General features: G+C 41.3%; 2 protein-coding genes across 2 annotated transcripts; one reads left to right on the top strand and one right to left on the bottom strand.

Annotated features, from left to right (window-relative positions):
- Positions 1 to 56: 56 nt before the first annotated feature.
- Positions 57 to 3951, bottom strand: LOC117378334 (uncharacterized). Its single transcript, XM_033974922.2, has 3 exons — positions 3886 to 3951; positions 3366 to 3432; positions 57 to 2980 (listed from the first exon to the last, which is right to left on the bottom strand). The coding sequence occupies exons 2-3, from the start codon at positions 3424 to 3426 to the stop codon at positions 480 to 482; spliced, it is 2562 nt and encodes an 853-aa protein (XP_033830813.1). The 5' UTR covers positions 3427 to 3432; positions 3886 to 3951; the 3' UTR covers positions 57 to 479.
- A 62-nt stretch (positions 3952 to 4013) lies between these two features.
- On the top strand, positions 4014 to 17832 carry fbxl6 (F-box and leucine-rich repeat protein 6). The gene is made up of 11 exons (XM_033975128.2): positions 4014 to 4140; positions 4841 to 4995; positions 8014 to 8452; positions 8713 to 8871; positions 15045 to 15108; positions 15252 to 15383; positions 15457 to 15564; positions 15634 to 15747; positions 16126 to 16354; positions 16749 to 16989; positions 17439 to 17832. The coding sequence occupies exons 2-11, from the start codon at positions 4914 to 4916 to the stop codon at positions 17566 to 17568; spliced, it is 1698 nt and encodes a 565-aa protein (XP_033831019.1). The 5' UTR covers positions 4014 to 4140; positions 4841 to 4913; the 3' UTR covers positions 17569 to 17832.
- Positions 17833 to 17947: the final 115 nt, after the last annotated feature.

Here is a 17947-nt window from a genome sequence, read left to right on the forward strand (position 1 = left end):
AATGAAAAACAACAGAATACAATGTGGTATTTGTAATGAAAACAAACAAGAAGATTATGAAATACAGCAACAAATGTTTTAATGAATCTACAGAAATACTGATTCATCACCATGAGGCAAGGCAGGTGCAAAGCAGATGTAAAAACATGTTATGTACATGATGTAACATGTAGTTGCATATCATTGAACATGTGCACTTAGTTACAAAGGTCACAATTAGAATCTTCTGCTATCACAACAGTACTATACCACTGAAATGGAAATTGAAGATGCTATTGATTTTTGCAGTTCAACTGAAAAGTGCAAAGTTGATAGCAAATATGTATATGTATTATATACATATAATAAAATGTTTATTTCAGACATAATAAATGTGTTGTTTGATCATTGTAATTTGTGACAAAATTTATAATGCAAATCAAAAATATGTTGAAATATTTAGTGTTATTGAAACTACTACTACTAAAACAGATATGCATCTATTGTGGTGGCTCAACATTCGCTGCTGCCTGCTGCACCTCACTGTCTTTCTGTTTGGTATATTTTGGATATGTCCGTTTTGGGGCTAAGACGAGTGAGAACCCAGGTCTAACGCGTGGCAGTGCCATCTTCAGTCTAGCTGCAATTGTAGTAGCGCCTCCCTGTGTGTCATTCAGATATGGGCTTGTGTTGTTCAGGATCATCTTTTGATAGAGGACTTCACAGCGCATGCACTCGATCCTCTCGGCTCGGCTCATCCTCTCAAAGCGCAGCATCATTTTCTCCAGGTCGTCCCGCGTTCTGCACGGCCCTCCATTCCTTTTAACCGTTTCAATTATATAATCTTTGTCCATGATTTCTGGAAGACGCATTTGGCGCCGCCCTTTTAAAGAATGTGTTTTGTCTTCAACATCCCCTATTAAACTATTATTATTTGTGTGTCTATCATTAATATATTCTTGTGCATAGTAGCCTTTTGTATAGTCATCTTCAACATCAGAGCCAGCAGAGGACCCTTCACTGTTAACTTGCCCCTTTGTTTGACCAAAGGGATTTTCCGCCATCAAAGATGAAAAAGTGCATCTTGACAGTTTACGGCACAATTCCGGCGATGGCACTTGTGAATATTTCCCTCCTGGTAAATAATTCCTGAGGTGCTTGTCTGCAGCTGTGGTGATCACCTTCACCACTCTCTTCAAACTGGCTCGGATTAGCTCTCTATTTGTGGGTCCGTAACCACAGAAACTGAAAACACCACTGTAAGTTTTCTCTGACAAAGGAATCAGGGCAAACACATTTGTTTTGGTGTAAGGCTCGAGTAGGGTAGCCGGCTCTTTGGACCAATCCAGAAACGTTTGATACAGCCCAAGCAAGTAGGAGGGATACATGGTGAAAGTTGCGGCGCTTTTTAAGAGCTGCATGTAAGGGCCAAGTATTTTGCAATAAATCAAGGCCAAAACACAAACAAAGCTCTGAATTATCGTATCATTAGCATCATTGGCAACGCTTTCTAGAACAATATTTGGGGATGTATCACTTTCCAAAGCAAGCATGTCAGAGAAAAACAGCCCCATCTCTTTGTAATGGTGAATGAGACCAGCCGATGCTTCAAAGTAATTGCTGATTCTGGTAGTTGATTCTTCCATCAATTCTGATGGATTTCTCTTTTCGCTACAAAATGCAACCCAATGTTTTCTAAAAGTTGTATTGTGCGAGGACTTAGGACTTAGTAAAGTGCAGGCCATGTGGATGTAGCGGGAAGTGGCGCTTTCCTTGAAATTTACAAAACTCTGAAACTTTGGCAATTTATCTCTACCGAGTTTTGACCCGGTTTTCTGGGTGATCTCCATTTCCAAATTAAGAATTTGCTCATCCACTAACTGATGTAATTCAACGATAAAGTTCGCGTTGTGATGTATAAACTCTACAGGTGTACCGAGTGAAATCCTGTAGGGGTATTCAGACAAACTTTTCTCAAATTCATCCACTTCTGGTTTCTCATTGCGCATAAGTGTGAACTGATTTTTAAGGAGTTCGAGACACACTCCTTGACATTGCTCTGTGATCCCACCATAGACACTTGAGAGTTTGTGGACAGATTCTACTGCTATGTCGAGCAACGTTAATGATTCATCATAGTAACCTATGTTTGTTAAACCATTAGCTTTGTCTTGGTCTTGACTGTTTTCCATATATGTCTCGTTTGTTTTGATATTGAATTCTGTCACTACTCTCTGCTCCTCTGTGATTTCATAATCTTCAGGCTCCTCTTTGACTGTAACTGATTTAAAAACGGGTTGCTCTTCTTTTTTATGTCTTTTGACCATCGGTTGACTCCGGTTTGGCTCTTCTTGTGAGTCCTCAAAGGAAATGAGATCAAATGGACTTAGAAGTAAAGTTTCATTTGCAACATATCTTCTATTTCTCCGGCTCTTAGTTTCAGAATTATTGCAGTACATTTTCAGCGTTTTGATCCTCATCTTTAGCTCTGAATGCACTTTTGAAAAATCTCCATTCTTACAAAAGTTTGGATCAAAGTTTTTTAGCCAGTGAACTATGACAATAGGAGCAAGATTTTCCCTTTGGACAAAGTCATCTAATTCAAGGACCAAACCATTTGTAACCTCTATCAATTGTGCTCTCTCTGAAAAATCCTTCAGCTCCAGGAGGTCTTTGCGCTCAATGCCAATGCTATCGCAAATTGGTCCTACAAAATCAAAATTGACAGCTAGTTCAAGAAAAGTTAGCCTGGAATCTCCAAGTAGACTGAGTGTAGTGGCGATGCCTGTTTCAATCAGTCGGCGAAAATCAGCAGTTTTATGGGCAGGAAATATTTTTTTGAGCCATTTAACAATAGACACCCACGGAAAGTTGTTGTCCTCCCGCAAAAGACCCACTTGTATTAAGACTCTGTTTCTGCAGGGCCCTTGATCAAGATCTAATCCCTCCCCGGACTGAGGACCGATGAAATCTGCCACAAGCTTCCAGTAGTATTCATCTCCTGAAAAAAAAAGTTGTAGCATTTAATAAAACATGAACTAAAATAATTATAGCTAGATTTGCATATTGGTAATACATAACATTTAAATGTAAATTAGTAATGTTTTAAAACTTGCTCTAATACATTCAAAAGCTTTAATACATTTAACATGTAAAAATTCAACACTTCTACTGTACTGTGTAAACGTTTTAGCTTGTGGCGGCAGAGCGGGAATTTGGCCCCACCCTGCCCCCAAAAGGATTATGGATGATTTTTCAAAAAAGCTAGTTTAAGTAGTATCATAATAAAAATGGTCCGTAAATATAACACGTATTAAAAATATTACAATGATTTAAATACACAAAGATAGCATGTGCTAGACTACCATCTGCGTGTTCCCACTTACTCAAATTAGCCTCAATCACAACATCTTTCTCACTTAAAGAATAGTCTTCACTGCTGTCCATGATTATCTGTTAAAAACAAAAAAGACAGTTTATAACTCACTAATATTTAATCATGAAAAGGTTCAGAATTGTAATGTTTTAGCAATAGTTCACTCCATAAAAAAACCTAAAAGATTTTTAAAAAACTAAACAAAACATCATTATGTCTTAAAATAAGATTCGTATTATAGCATGGTTTAAATCTGGGTAAGATTTTCTAACACAGTTTGTGGATATTATCTATATATAGCATTGAAAACAACAGTGTGCTAACAAAGCTAAAACTAGCACACTATTCCAAGCTACAGCCAGCATGGTAAGCTAACAAAAACACTTGTATTTTTTTGCCTGATAAACCAGGCAAAAAATCTGCCAAAAACAAGAAAAATAATACACATTTAGAAATAACGGTAAGTCGCTTATTGTGTCATTGCATTACGTTTTAGAATGTGCTTTAAATCTGAAATTAATATGTCTTACTGATGGTTAGCATGAGCCAGCCACACGAAGAACCTCAACCAGATCCGTATGCAGCGTTGTGATTGGTCTATTTTCCGGAAGTCATTTTCCAGAGATTTTTTTCTGCTAATCACGTGATAGGATATCGCGGTGCATTGTGGGAGGAGACCCGGTTGTTTGGAAATGGCAGCCTCAAGAAACGTGAATGATTAAAGTAGCTGTAAATCTTAAAAAGCTGCATGGAGGCCGTCTTTGTTAAATAGGACTCAATGTTTAGTAAGTGCTTTAACGCTTATAGAATGCGTTTCGCAACTGATGAAACTATCTTACTACTTTACTACTAGCTAAGCTTTCATTCTTAATCCAAACCGTTGTTTAAAGTGCATTCATTAGCCGATAGTAAATTCCCATGATGGTTTACACTTTAAAATGTCACATCCAGTCTTTAAAATTAGCCAAGGTCATTTCCTAAAAGCATTTAACGTTAACGTTACATTTGATTAGTTAGCTAGCGTTAGTAGTTACGTTACAATAATAAAAAAACACTTTAAGACAGGGGCGTCCAACTTATTTTACCAAGGGCCGCAATACGAAACATATTTGAAACGGACGGCCACAGACCGGTGTCAATACAGTGAGTCTGTGATCTTTAATAAGGCGTAGAACAGCAGTCTTAGGTCTGTATCACAATGCAATGTGATATCGTTTTGGTAACAGTGGTAAAATTACTTCAACTAGTTGTAAAACGTTCTGCTTTGATCAGTTGAACCAGTTCAGCAGGAAAAAGAGGGCAACAAAAAATGTCCTGCATTAAGACTTCATTACATTGGGCTTTTCACTTGTGAACAAATGCACTGTCCAGCATATCATGTACAAATTCATTAAGTCATATCTCTTTTATATTCCTTTTTAGGTGATTGTCATGGATTCTATTCCATGTTTCTCTTTTTTAACCAATTTGTCTCTCTATTTTAAGGTAACAGATGTTCACTGGTGCTTTTCCAGTCCTTGAACCAGCAGAGAAATAATACAGACAGACGTTATTGAAAATGGACCCTGCAGATGAAAGGCCAAATGCTGGAAATGAGGTGTCAGCACAAGGAACATCACATTCAGTTGGATATACAACAGGTAATTACATGCAGAGGATACTATAAACATAACAGGACAGTAGTCTGTTGTAGAGTTAAGATCTTAAGCCCGAGTCCGAGCCCGACCAACCCGAATTTCGGGCCGGGTCGGGCCTAAAATGTCAATCATTACGTTCGGGGCGGGTCGGGCCGGGCTTCTCTCTAGCTGACTTTTAAAAAATAAATATATGTTTATAAAAATGTATACTAAAACGATGTGTGGATACTAAACTTAGGAATACTTGTTATAAAAAAAAATAATTTGGATAAAACAGAGAAGGCGCTGTAAGGTAATTGCTATTTAACTACTAAACAGGAGCCGCAGAGCCAGAGCATACTCTGCGCACGTGAACGCCCCCTCTTCCCCTCCGCAAGTCCGCATCTATTTTGACCTGGTATCCCTGATATGGAGCAGCAAGAAGTAAAGGATAAACTAAAGACAGGGGAACTGAAAAGGCAAACACGCACCGGCAAGAGTGAGGTGTGGCTTCAAATTGATTGTTGAAAATGCTACAGAAACTTGCGTTGGCTTCGCTGAATGTAGTCAATGTGGCGCTTTGCTTTCATACGAGAGCAAAAAGACTGGCACCTCGATGCTGAGCAGGCATTTAAACAGCTGTACTGGCAAAAGTGATGATCGTCAAACATCTATATTATCATTTGTCCCAAAGACCGCACCTCTTCGTGCTAAGCAGGCCATCACAGACAAGTGCGTGGACTTGTGCTGTCGGGACCTTAGACCATTTTCAGTAGTTAGTGGCGAAGGTTTTTTATTAGTAGGCTTATTTTTACGCATGTTTAACTTTGTTTGGTTCTTTATTTTTTTATTTATCCTCACAAATAAAATATGAAATTTCGGGTTTGCTTCGGGCTCGGGCCTGCAAATCAAGTTAATTGGTCGGGCTTGGGCTGGGTCGGGCTTTAATACCCGCGGGCCTGGGTCGGGTCGGGCTGGATTTTTTAGGCCCGATCTTACCTCTAGTCTGTTGGCGTCTGCATTTAAACAAACTAGCCACAGACAAAAGAAGACTAAGCATATTTCTGTAACGTTTTGCTTTTACACCCTTTTAGCTTACTTTTTGCAGTTTGAATGAGAAGATAAATACTATGCAAGTTGATTATATTGGGTTTATTATATTTTAATATATGTCATATTAATAGAGCTCGGGATTGTGACATCACACCTCATAGAATTTTTATTGAGCCTAAAGTTAAACCAATGGAGATTTGAAGAATCCTTCCCGGTAAGGTCTATTCCAGGGTACTGGAGAGGAGAATCTGACCGATTGTTGAACCTCGCATTCAGGAGGAGCAGTGTGATTTTCGTCCCGGTCGCGGAACACTGGACCAGCTCTATACTCTCCATTGGGTGCTTGAGGGCTCATGGGAGTTTGCCCAACCAGTCCACAAGTGTTTTGTGGATATGGAGAAGGCATTCGACCGTGTCCGTCGTGGTGTCCTTTGGGGGGTGCTTCGGGAGTATGGGATCCGGGGCCCTGTGCTAAGGGCTGTCCGGTCCCTGTGTGACCGGGGCAGGAGCTGTGTGCCGGCAGTAAGTCAGACCTGTTCCCAGTGCATGTTGGACTCCGCCAGGGCTGCCCTTTGTCACCGGTTCTGTTCATTATATATATAGACAGAATTTCTAGGCACAGCCAGGGGCCGGAGGGGGTCTGGTTTGGGAACCTGTCATCTCTGTTGTTTGTAGATGATGTTCTCCTGATGGCTTCGTCGAGCCAGGACCTGCAACAGGCACTGGGGCGGTGTGCAGCCGAGTGTGAAGTGGCTGGGATGAAAATCAGCTCCTCCAAATCCAAGGCCATGGTGCTCACCTGGAAAAAGGTGGTTTGCCCTTTCTGGGTGGGTGGAGAGTCCTTGCCTCAAGTGGAGGAGTTCAAGTATCTCACGGTCTTGTTCACGAGTGAGGGACAGATGGAGCGTGAGATTGACAGTTGGATCGGTGCAGCGTCTGCAGTGATGTGGTCGCTGTATCGGTCTGTTGTGGTAAAGAAGGAGCTGAGCCGGAAGGCAAAGCTCTCGATTTACCGGTCAATCTACGTTCCTACCCTCACCTATGGTCATGAGCTTTGGGTAATGACCGAAAGGACAAGATTGCAGATACAAGCGGCCGAAATCAGTTTCGTCCGCAGGGTGGCTGGGCACTCCTTAGAGATAGGGTGAGGAGCTCAGTCACATGGGAGGAGCTCGGAGTAGAGCCGCTGCTCCTCCACGTCGAGAGGAGCCAGTTGAGGTGGCTCAGGCATCTATTCCGGATACCTCCTGGACGCCTCCCTCGGGAGGTGTTCCGGGCATGTCCCACTGGGAGGAGGCCACGGTGAAGACCCAGGACACGCTGGAGGGACTATGTCTCTCGGCTGGCCTGGGAATGCCCAGGGATCCTCCTGGAAGAGCTAGAGGAAGTGTGTATGGAGAGGGAAGTCTGGGCTTCCCTGCTGAAACTGCTGCCTCCGCGACGATAAAGCGGAAGAAAATGGATGGATGGAGATTTGAAGACGTTAAATGCTAAACTTAGCACTCATTCAAAAGTATTCTGAGACTATAGAATGATGGATGCATTTACTAGTGACCCAATGGTTTATTGGGTTGTTCCACCATGTTTTTGTTTACTTTTTTGTTAACATGTTTTGTTAACATTGTTTTGGCTATTACATCTCTATGAGAGTTTTGCACGACTTTCACAAACATGGCATATTTCCATGGTAATAGACGTGTTTAATGTTCCATCCCGAGTCCTATCATTGAATATATTACAATAAGACTGCAACAAGATATTATATGATAAGATACTATATTTCTGCACATTTTGGTCAGTTTGACATATGTGAATCTCATATGACATTTACAGGCATGCTTTTCTCTAATATTGTCATTAGATACTGATACTGACTATGCAACAATGCCGAATCCTACGTGTATAACCGATTAAGAAAATACATTTGGAGACTGAAATAAAACAAAAGAAAAAATAAGTTATCATTCACTCACCTCATTTTTTTTTCAGGTAATACTGTGTCGTCAAGAGCAGCTTTAAAAAGAAAGTCTGAGGTGACACAGAAGAAAGGGCCAAAAAAAGCCAAAACCTCACGGATTTCCAGGACGGCTCAACTCGGATACACTGTTCACCAGGGAGAAGATATGCTCCTAATTGTGTCCAGCAGCAGGTCTCAGTATGAAGACAGAAGATGGACTAAGAAGAAAGGAAACAAAAAGAAGAAACTAGTTAAAAACAAAAAGACATTAGTCCAGAATAAAAAGAAAATGACAGTTCGCCCAAAGCCTGTTCTTATACCGGTAATAGAAAAGGAAGAAGAGGAAACTGCTCCACTTGTGCCACTGGAGGCGTTGGATAACCGATGGGGAGAGAGTCTTCCAGAGGAGGTGCTTATTCACATCTTTCAAAAGATAGTTGTCCAAGATGGAGCAGTACCATTTCTCTGCAGGTAATATAGCATTACACAATTGTGGTTTGCTTTCCAAATCTATTATTAATCAGTGCAATTGGATAGAATTTTTAAAGCTACAAGTGACCATTTTGTCCTGAAAGTTGCAACCACTGAGTCAGGGTACCTCTGAAAATGCAGCACTGTAACTGTTTGAGCAACGGTTAATTTTAACATTTCCATACAGTTGTAATACAATGTGCATCAGCAGTTTAGCAAATTCATCTCATTACTTCTCATTACTTCGGTCTTCTCCATAGAGTTGCCCGAGTGTGTCGATTATGGCATACAGCGGCCTCCAGTCCAGCCTTGTGGCGCAGTGTCACTGTTGGCCACTGTTGGATACAACCGAGGAGGAGCCAGCTGCCCAAGACTGAGAAGAGGATCATGGATACCATCAGCTGGCTTGCAGAAAACAGGTTTTTACATTATTTAAATAATGGAGTCATATTTAAATTTAAATTAGACCAAGACTTGACAAGAACCAAATGGTTTAAACCAGGGCTAGGACAAATGTATGTGCCCTAATTGTTAACTTCCCATGTGAGTTTGTGTTCAGTCACGAGACCTCACGAGAGGCGCGGTTCTGGCTGTTCTTACCTGTGTGTCAAGATCGTGGCTGAATAAAATTTTCTCTGCAACAAGATCCTCGTGTTTTTGGGAATTTACATGGTAGCAGAGGATGGTTACCAATTACAGAGTACCGCCGAAGTTTGACGAAGCCAGGCCTTACGAGTGTTGGAAAAATGAAGTTAATTCAATTCAATTCAATTCATTTATTTTTGTAACGCCCAAAATCACAACAACAGTTGTCTCGAAGGGCGTTCATGTTTTGGTTGATGGGGGAAACCGGAGTACCCGGAGGAAACCCATCCAGACACGGGGAGAAACATGAAAAACTCCACACAGAAAGGCCTGGTGACCCGGGGATCGAACCAACCTTCTTGCTGTGAGACATGAGTGATGCCACTCAGTCACCGTGCCGCCAAGACACAAAAAAAACAACAGGAAAAATCAGACACAACAGGAAAAATCAGACACAACAGGAAAAATCAGACACAACAGGAAAAATCAGACAACACAAGAAATCGGCCAGGTGAGGGGGAGGAAGACCAGACAAGGAGGAGGAGAGCCAGGCAAGGAGGGAGGGCCAGGCGGGGAGGAGGAGAGGGTCCAGCTGTCATCGGGGCATCTGAAAGAGATACACTCCACAGGGGGAGTGGGACAGGGGACAACATGTGAATAGCATTGCTGATGAGAAAATAGGACAAAGTAGAGGATAGTGCTCAGGTTGCCATACTTCCCCCAGCTAGTTACTCCTACTGCAGCTTATCTTATCCCGGGTTTTAATGACCCTAACTCCCTCACTAAGTAACCTGGTCATACGCTATACCGAAGAGGAAGGTTTTAAGCCTGGTCTTAAATACAGAGACTGTGGGGGCCTGTTTAACATCAGCAGGGAGTTGATTCCATAGCACAGGAGCTTGGTAACTGAATGTACACTGTACTTTTGGACACTCTAGGAACCACTAATAGTCCTGCATTCTGAGAGCGGAGTGCTCTGTTTGGCTGGTACGGGACAATAGCATCTTGCAGATAGGATGGGGCCATACCGTTTAGGGCTTTGTATGTCAGGAGGAGGACTTTGAATTTGATTCTAAGCTCGACAGGAAGCCAGTGCAGATATTTTAGTACAGGACTGATGTGGTCTCTTCTTTTAGTTCCTGTTAGGACTCTGGCCGCTGCATTTTGGACCAACTGGAGGCTCCTTATAGTACTTTTGGGGCAGGCGGCGAGCAGGGAATTACAGTAATCAAGTCTGGAAGTAACAAATGCATGGATGAGTTTTTCAGCATCGTTTTTAGGTAAAATATTTCTAATTTTAGTTATATTTCGCAGGTGAAAGTATGCGGTTTTACAAGCTAGGTTTACATGGGCTGTGAATGAGAGATTTTGATCAAATAGGACTCACATTGTCGAGTGAGATTATCTGGTCTGACAGAGAATCTCTTTGACCTTTGGGACCAACGACAATGACCTCTGTTTTTTCAGGATTTAAGAGCAGGTAATTCAAGGTCATCCAGGTTTTGATGTCCTTCACACAGGCACTGAGTTTATCTATTTGATCAGTCTGATTTGGCTTCAAAGTTAGTATCTGGAGACTTGTTACGGAGTTGGACAAGAAAAAGCAGGCGCTCGCGGTGGCACTTGGGCTCGAAGGGAGAGCCCGAGAAACAGCGTTGGAAATATCCATGGAGGATTTGAACAAGGATAACGGTATGGAAACGTTACTTGCTAAATTGGATGCGGTGTTTTTGAGAGAAGAAAAAGACCGCGCTTACGAAGCGTACTCTTATTTTGACTCCATAACAAAAGACAGTGCGGTGTCCATGGCGGACTATATCATTGACTTTGAGCAGAGATACAACCGAATGAAAAAGTACAACATGACTCTGCCTGACGCTGTACTTGCCTTCAAGCTCCTGGACACGGCGTGTCTGGAGGAGAAAAACAGACAACTCACGCTTACTGCATGCACTGAGCTCACTTTTGTATCTATGAAGTCAGCGTTAAAACGGATCTTTGGTGGAAAGACAACAGGTGGAACGAACACCAACGAAAATCAAGATACAGCATTTTTCACGGAGCAAAAACCGACCGGAAAATCCAGACGTAGTGACCCATCACAGAGCGCACATCAGCGGCAGCGGCCACAGCAAGGCACCAATCCACTGGACAAATACGGCAGGCGAACGAGACGCGCCATTTGTCAGAGCACGTACCATTGGGCAAAAGACTGTCCTCATCGGAGGAATGAAGTTAAGTTGACTGAAGATGAAAATGTGGAGGAGTGTAACATTACCCTGTTTACTAAAGCGGCTATGACTGACTCAGATCTTCTTAATGGAGTCATTGGGCTCTGCCATCATTGACACGGCTTGTACACGTACTGTGTGTGGTCAAAAGTGGCTGGACAGTTACGTGAAGGATCTTACCAAAAGACAAATAAACAAACTGATGCAAACGGAATCTCCCAGCCACAAACCATTTAGATTTGGAGATGGCCAAGTTGTGTACTCCAACAGAAAAGTGAAACTCCCAGCCAAAATAGGACCTACAAAGTGCCACATTGAAACTGAAGTAGTTCCTGCTGATATTCCTCTCTTGTTGAGCAAAATGTCCCTGAAGAGAGCAGGAACTGTTTTGGACATGGAGAATGACAGAGTTATCATGTTCAAACGGCCTGTGCCTCTGGAGCTCACTAGCTCAGGACACTGTTGTGTGGACATTAGAGATGTAAATGCAGAAGTGAGCTGTAATGACAATGATGTTCTGGTTGTTACTGCAGACATGTCCATAAAAGAAAAGCATAAAGTTCTCCTGAAACTGCACAAGCAGTTTGGCCATGCCTCTGCAGATAGACTGCAGAAGCTCATCCACAGCTCTGGAAATACTGATCAAGACTGTCCAATCATCCTGCAAGAAATCATTTGTGACTGTGAAATATGTCAAAGATACAGCAGAACCAAGCCTGCTGTTGGTTTGCCCTTAGCCTCAGAGTACAATGAGACGGTGGCAATGGATCTACATCAGCTGGAACCTGGTGTATGGTACCTCCACATAATCGACCACTTCACACGCTTCAGCGCTGGAAACATTGTGAGGACCAAGAAGCCGTCGGAGATTGTTAACTCTTTCATTCACTCGTGGATAAGCGTCCATGGAGCACCAAAACGGATCTACACTGACAATGGCGGAGAGTTCAACAATGAGGAGATACGAGACATGGCAGAAAACTTCAACATTGAGATAAAGACTACAGCAGGATACAATCCCTGGAGCAACGGGTTATTGGAGAGACACAACATGACACTGACCGAGATCCTTATGAAGGTGAAAAAGGAAAATGGGTGTGGTTGGCAAATTGCTTTAGACTGGGCCCTTATGGCTAAGAACAGTATGATCAATGTGCATGGTTACAGCCCACATCAGCTAGTATTTGGTCAAAATCCTAATCTCCCTTCTGTTTTGGTTGATAAGCCACCTGCTCTAGAGGGCACAACTATGAGCACCAGAGTAGGGCAGCACATAGCGGCACTACATGCCTCCAGGAGAGCTTTCACAGAGGTGGAATGCTCAAAGAATAAGGAGGGCACTACGCAAGCAGCTTAGGCCTACAGATGACAAGTATGAGACAGGAGACCGAGTGTACTATAAACGAGCTGACAGTACAGAGTGGAAAGGTCCAGGTGTAGTTATTGGTCAGGATGGGTCTGTGGTGTTTATCAGACATGGGGGGGATCCTTGTACGTGTGCACCAGTCCAGGTTGAGTAAAGTGAATGCATAAGATGCAGAGAAACAGATATTGCACACTACTCCTGAAAACAACAAAGAAAATAAAAACACACTGACGATTGATGTGTCAAAGTTCAGATGGTGAACAAAGAGGTGAAGAAGAAGAAGAACAAATCAATGACAACAGTGAAAGTGAAATGACAGAAAACCCCAGACAAATTAATGTTACACCTCCTGAAACAGATCGTTATGTAACTTCTGATTTAAAACTGAAAACAGGGCAGAAAGTCACATTTACTAACAGAGAAGACGGTGTTCAGTACACTGCCAGAATCTTAAGCAGAGCAAGGAAAGCAAAAGGGCAGTACAAAGATTGGTACAATGTGCAATATCTTGAGCCAGATGGCAGTGAGGGGAAAAGCAAGCATTAGACATGTCACATGTTGACAACCTTGACATTGAGTCTGAAAATGTGGACAATGATGTTCTTATTACTAAAGATATTTCTTTTGATAGTGCTAAACAGCAAGAAATCGAGAATTGGCAAAACAATAATGTTTTTGAGGAAGTCACAGATAGAGGTCAAAAATGTGTATCTACTAGATGGGTCTGTACACTAAAAGAAACGCCAAATGGTATTGTCCCAAAGGCACGGCTTGTAGCAAGAGGTTTTGAAGAGGTAAATATTCAGAGTTTACAGAAAGACTCTCCCACATGTGCATCTGAGTCACTTGCTGTTAGCTGTTGCCAGTCAAAACAAGTGGAAGGTTCACTCTATGGACATTAAATCTGCCTTCTTGCAGGGTATGGAACTCTCGAGACATTTACATTCGACCCCCACCTGAAGTGGGTGTGGACGGTGTACTGTGGAAACTAAAGAAAAGTGTGTATGGACTTGCAGATGCATCCCTCTACTGGTACAACAAGGTTAAAGAACTGATGCTGAACACTGGTGGTAAAATGTCTCAGGTTGATCCTGCAGTGTTCTATTGGCTGAATGACCATTCTGAGGTCACAGGTTTGCTGGCATGTCATGTAGATGATTTTCTTTGGGCAGGATCCGAGCACTTTGTAACGAATGTGATTCCTGTACTTAAATCTACCTTTCATGTAGGACGTGAAGAACATGAGAGTTTTTCTTATGTGGGGATGGACATTACCACAGTTGGTCATAAAGTATTAGTTCATCAGCACAATTACGTACAAAATCTGCAACCAGTCCATTTACAGGCCGCCCGGGCTGTGCAGAGGGATGCTCTCTTAAATGAAACAGAGACAGAGCAGCTCAGGTCCAAAATAGGACAGATCTTGTGGGTTGCTAAACAAACAAGGCCAGATGTAATGTTTGACACATGTAGCCTAGCATCCAACATTAAAAAGGCTACCGTCCAGTCTATTCATGAAGTGAACAAAGTGATCCGTAGACTTAAGTCAGAGAAGGTCACACTTAAGTTTCAGCACTTAGGAAACAATGCTGATTTGAGTCTAGTTGTCTTCAGTGATGCTTCTGTTGGCAATCTTCCAGATGGTGGCACACAGGGAGGAGTTTTGATTGCACTCATGGGTATAGATGGCAAGTTTTCCCCTCTGTTTTGGCAGTCTAAGAAGATCAGACGTGTGGTGAGAAGCACTCTGGCAGGAGAAACCCTTGCCATGTCAGATGGTACAGACAATGCAATGTTTCTGGCCACACTGTTCTCTGAGCTCACTACTGGAAATGCAAGTCGGAATGCTCTTCCCCTTATCTGTGTTACCGACAACCATTCACTTTTTGATGCACTTAAGTCTACTAAGCAGGTCACAGAGAAGAGGCTCAGGCTAGAAATAAGCAGCATCAAGGAGCTTTTACAATCTAAGAAAATAAAAGAGGTCTGTTGGTCAGAGGCTAAGTCACAGCTTGCCAACTGTCTCACTGAAAAGGGAGCCTCATCCCTTATGCTTTTCAAGGCTCTAGATGAGGGTTTGTGGTTATTGTAATTGTTTTTTTTTTTTTGTTAAACCAAAAACTGTTTTGCCATTATGCCACTTATACTTTTGTGTGCAGTTATTGTTCTGAAATAAGGGTGTTAACTTACCAAAGCACACTTAAAATATGCTTTTAATTTATTTTTCTTTAAAGAGAGAGTGAGATTGTTAACTTCCCATGTGAGTTTGTGTTCAGTCGCGAGACCTCACGAGAGGCGCGGTTCTGGCTGTTCTTACCTGTGTGTCAAGATGGTGGCTGGATAAAATTTTCTCTGCAACAAGATCCTTGTGTTTTTGGGAATTTACACTAATAAATGTTTTGTTCTGCAGATTCTCTCAGCTGCAGGAGTTTTCTCTTTGTCACTGGATACGTAATGTAAATCATGCTGTGCAAGTAAGTATTTCTCCATGTTACGCAGGATTAGGGATGTCAGCTAAAACCCAGCTCTAGCTGTGTGTTTAGTGATGTACTTTGTGATTTTCCATACAATGTTTTTTATTATTAATTGAAAAAAATATATTTAACTTTTTTCTCAGATTGTGTCCCACTCTTGCCCTCACCTGCGTTGTCTAAAACTGTCACACTGCTCAGGTTTAACAAAGAAGGCATTTGATAGCCTTGGCCTCCATAGTCAATCACTGCACAGAATAGATCTTCAGTACTCTGAGGTAAATGTTAATGTACTATTTTTTTAAAAGATACTCCTTTTGCCTTGTACTTTATCTGTGTACTTTATTGCAGTTTCAGGTTGATGGTCTTCTGGATTTCCTTGAATCTAATGGTAGCCAGATCAGAGAAATATTATTCACACATGGACCAAAAATAGACAGAGTACTGGCTGCCCTCAGTGTAAGACTTGACTGACCATTGTCAGCTTCATTTTAATCAGAAATTCAATTGTGTTATGTTTTTTTCCAGAGGGGGTGCTGTCCCAATTTAGAATTGTTAGAGACAAACAGGAAACTGGACACTAACCTTTGTGAACTACATGTGTGTATCCAAGGACTGCAGACAGCTTGCCCTAAACTCAAAGTAAGATTTTATATTAACTAGTTTAGCCTGGAGTGTACGCCACCTGGTTGTCTCCATGAAGTTGTTTTTTTATTGTCTGGAATATTCCTCAGAATGGCATTAAACTTATCTAAACTCATTAATACAAATACTGTAGATGATACCACCAGGCCTAGTTTTAGGTCTGATCTATGAACAGGCAACCTCACTCACAGTAAGAAGGCATGTTTTTAAGATAGCTTTGAGAAATTATAATTGTATTGATATGTTTATTGCCATAATGTGGAGCATTTTAGCAAAACATTGACTTGTATTGAGACAAATGGCAGACCCTGGTAAACTCTCACGGCCACAAACTGTGATTAAATAATAATAATGTATTGCATGTTTACTCCACAGACTTTTCGAATGATGAATGTAATACCAATGAATAAAAACATGCGTGGTGTGGAGTTGTCCTGTGGTTTTCCGATGTTAGAGGAGCTCTCTTTGGCCACCACGTCGTACTCTTTCACTTCCGATAAAGACCTTCTCAACATCCTGTTCAGGTCAACCAAACTGCGAGTGTTGGATCTCAGAGGATGCACAAGGGTCACACCAGCTGGACTTGCTGCTTTGCCCTGCTCTAGTATGCTTTAATAATAATAAGTCTGTAATTCATGGTATTCTAGTATGCCTTCTCTGAATGCATTTGATAAAACTTGAAGTAAACCAGACAGCTCTAAACCAGGGCTTAACAAGGTCAGAAGTAGTACTAAATCAAATGTGTAGAATTTGAAATAAATTACATTTTAACATAATCATAATAATGACATTCTGAATATCTTGTGTAGTAGTAGTTATTGTAGATAGAGTAGTGATATAGCATTGCTACAAATTGTAGTATAGTTTATATTATGTAATTTGAGCTGTGGGCATGTAGTATTTTTGCTGTTCTTTGATTTATATTTGTCCTGAGCTCAGATATTCCTCTATCACCTCCTCTTCTCATTGAATTACATTATGTTTTGCCTCCTTTCTAGATCTCGAGTGTCTCTTCTGGGGCCAGTACTTCAGTAACGGTGTCGGATCTTCGTCACAGCCCAAGACTGGTCTTCATTTGTTGACCCAAAAGTGGGGCTCCACTCTGCAGCAGCTGGACATTGCCAACCAGCTCTTCACAGAGGACGACCTAGAGTGTGCCATAAGTTTCCTCTCTCAAACCCGTGAAACTCTACGCTCCCTCAATCTCAGTGGCACCAGGATCACACCAGCACCACTCAAGTACGTTAGTCAAAAATGCTATACTGTTCATTATCATTTTATTTTTTTTAGATATTAAAATAGAACTGGTATTCTGATTTTTACTGTTAATATGTCAAAGTAAAAACTGATAAATGCATTCTTCAATTTGATAGACATATCAGAACCATTTCAGGGTCAGCTCTATGTTCCCACAAATCTTTTAACGCATTTGCTAGTTGTAGGTTTACAGTTAAGGTTAGCCTGGTTTTGAAATTACGGTAAAGTTTAGGACCATGACTAAGATGGGAGTAGTGGATACTTTCAGAAATATCTTTTAAATGTGAGAATACAGGCCTCTGGGAACATAGGTATGCTATTTTCTCAATGTTTTTATTCAGCTTGTCATAGTTAGTATTATTGAAAGTCACTCAATTGTTAAATTGTTGTTAAAATGCAGTAACAGTGATGAGTGGTCTTTGTATTTACAGGGCACTACTTGGACAAGCAAGTTCTCTAAATTACCTCAACCTGTCATCATGCCGCTGTCTCCCAAGAGGACTAAAGCGGATTTACAGAGACCAGGAAGATATTCATCAGTTACTTGACAAATTGGAATAGATATCTTGCTCTTCATTTGCTCTTTATTTGATGCCCCTTTTGTGTTGTACATATGCTGACCACTATGTAAAACTAAATAATGGTATAGGTTTGTTCAGTTACATACTTTGTTCTTCAGGTGGCATTCTTTAACATTCAATGCTGGATCTAAATTAAATGTTTCCAGGTACTATATATAAACAAGTACACCCATAGATTTTTTTAAAATTTAATTTCATTAATATGTTATCCTGCATTTTTTGTAAATAAATTTTTTTGAATATTAATTGTGTGTTTTACTTTTCTCCACTAGAAGTCGCTGCTCTGCAAAGTCTAGGGACGGAAGTCTTAATTCATTCAGGTGTTACAATTTCTGAGTGACAGTTAGAATGACACATTG

The sequence above is a fragment of the Periophthalmus magnuspinnatus genome, chromosome 11 (genome assembly GCF_009829125.3).
Source record: "Periophthalmus magnuspinnatus isolate fPerMag1 chromosome 11, fPerMag1.2.pri, whole genome shotgun sequence".
Lineage (NCBI taxonomy): Eukaryota > Metazoa > Chordata > Actinopteri > Gobiiformes > Gobiidae > Periophthalmus > Periophthalmus magnuspinnatus.

What these genes read in the sequence shown, in the direction of transcription:
- LOC117378334 (XM_033974922.2), bottom strand. Translation starts at nt 3,426, where the DNA reads ATGGACAGCAGTGAAGACTATTCTTTAAGTGAGAAAGATGTTGTGATT. An exon ending in TGTGATTGAGGCTAATTTGA is followed by an intron (nt 2,981 to 3,365) that starts GTAAGTGGGAAC and finishes TTTTTTTTTCAG; the next exon opens with GAGATGAATACTACTGGAAG.
- fbxl6 (XM_033975128.2), top strand. Translation starts at nt 4,914, where the DNA reads ATGGACCCTGCAGATGAAAGGCCAAATGCTGGAAATGAGGTGTCAGCA. An exon ending in TTCAGTTGGATATACAACAG is followed by an intron (nt 4,996 to 8,013) that starts GTAATTACATGC and finishes TTTTTTTTTCAG; the next exon opens with GTAATACTGTGTCGTCAAGA. An exon ending in ATGTAAATCATGCTGTGCAA is followed by an intron (nt 15,109 to 15,251) that starts GTAAGTATTTCT and finishes CTTTTTTCTCAG; the next exon opens with ATTGTGTCCCACTCTTGCCC.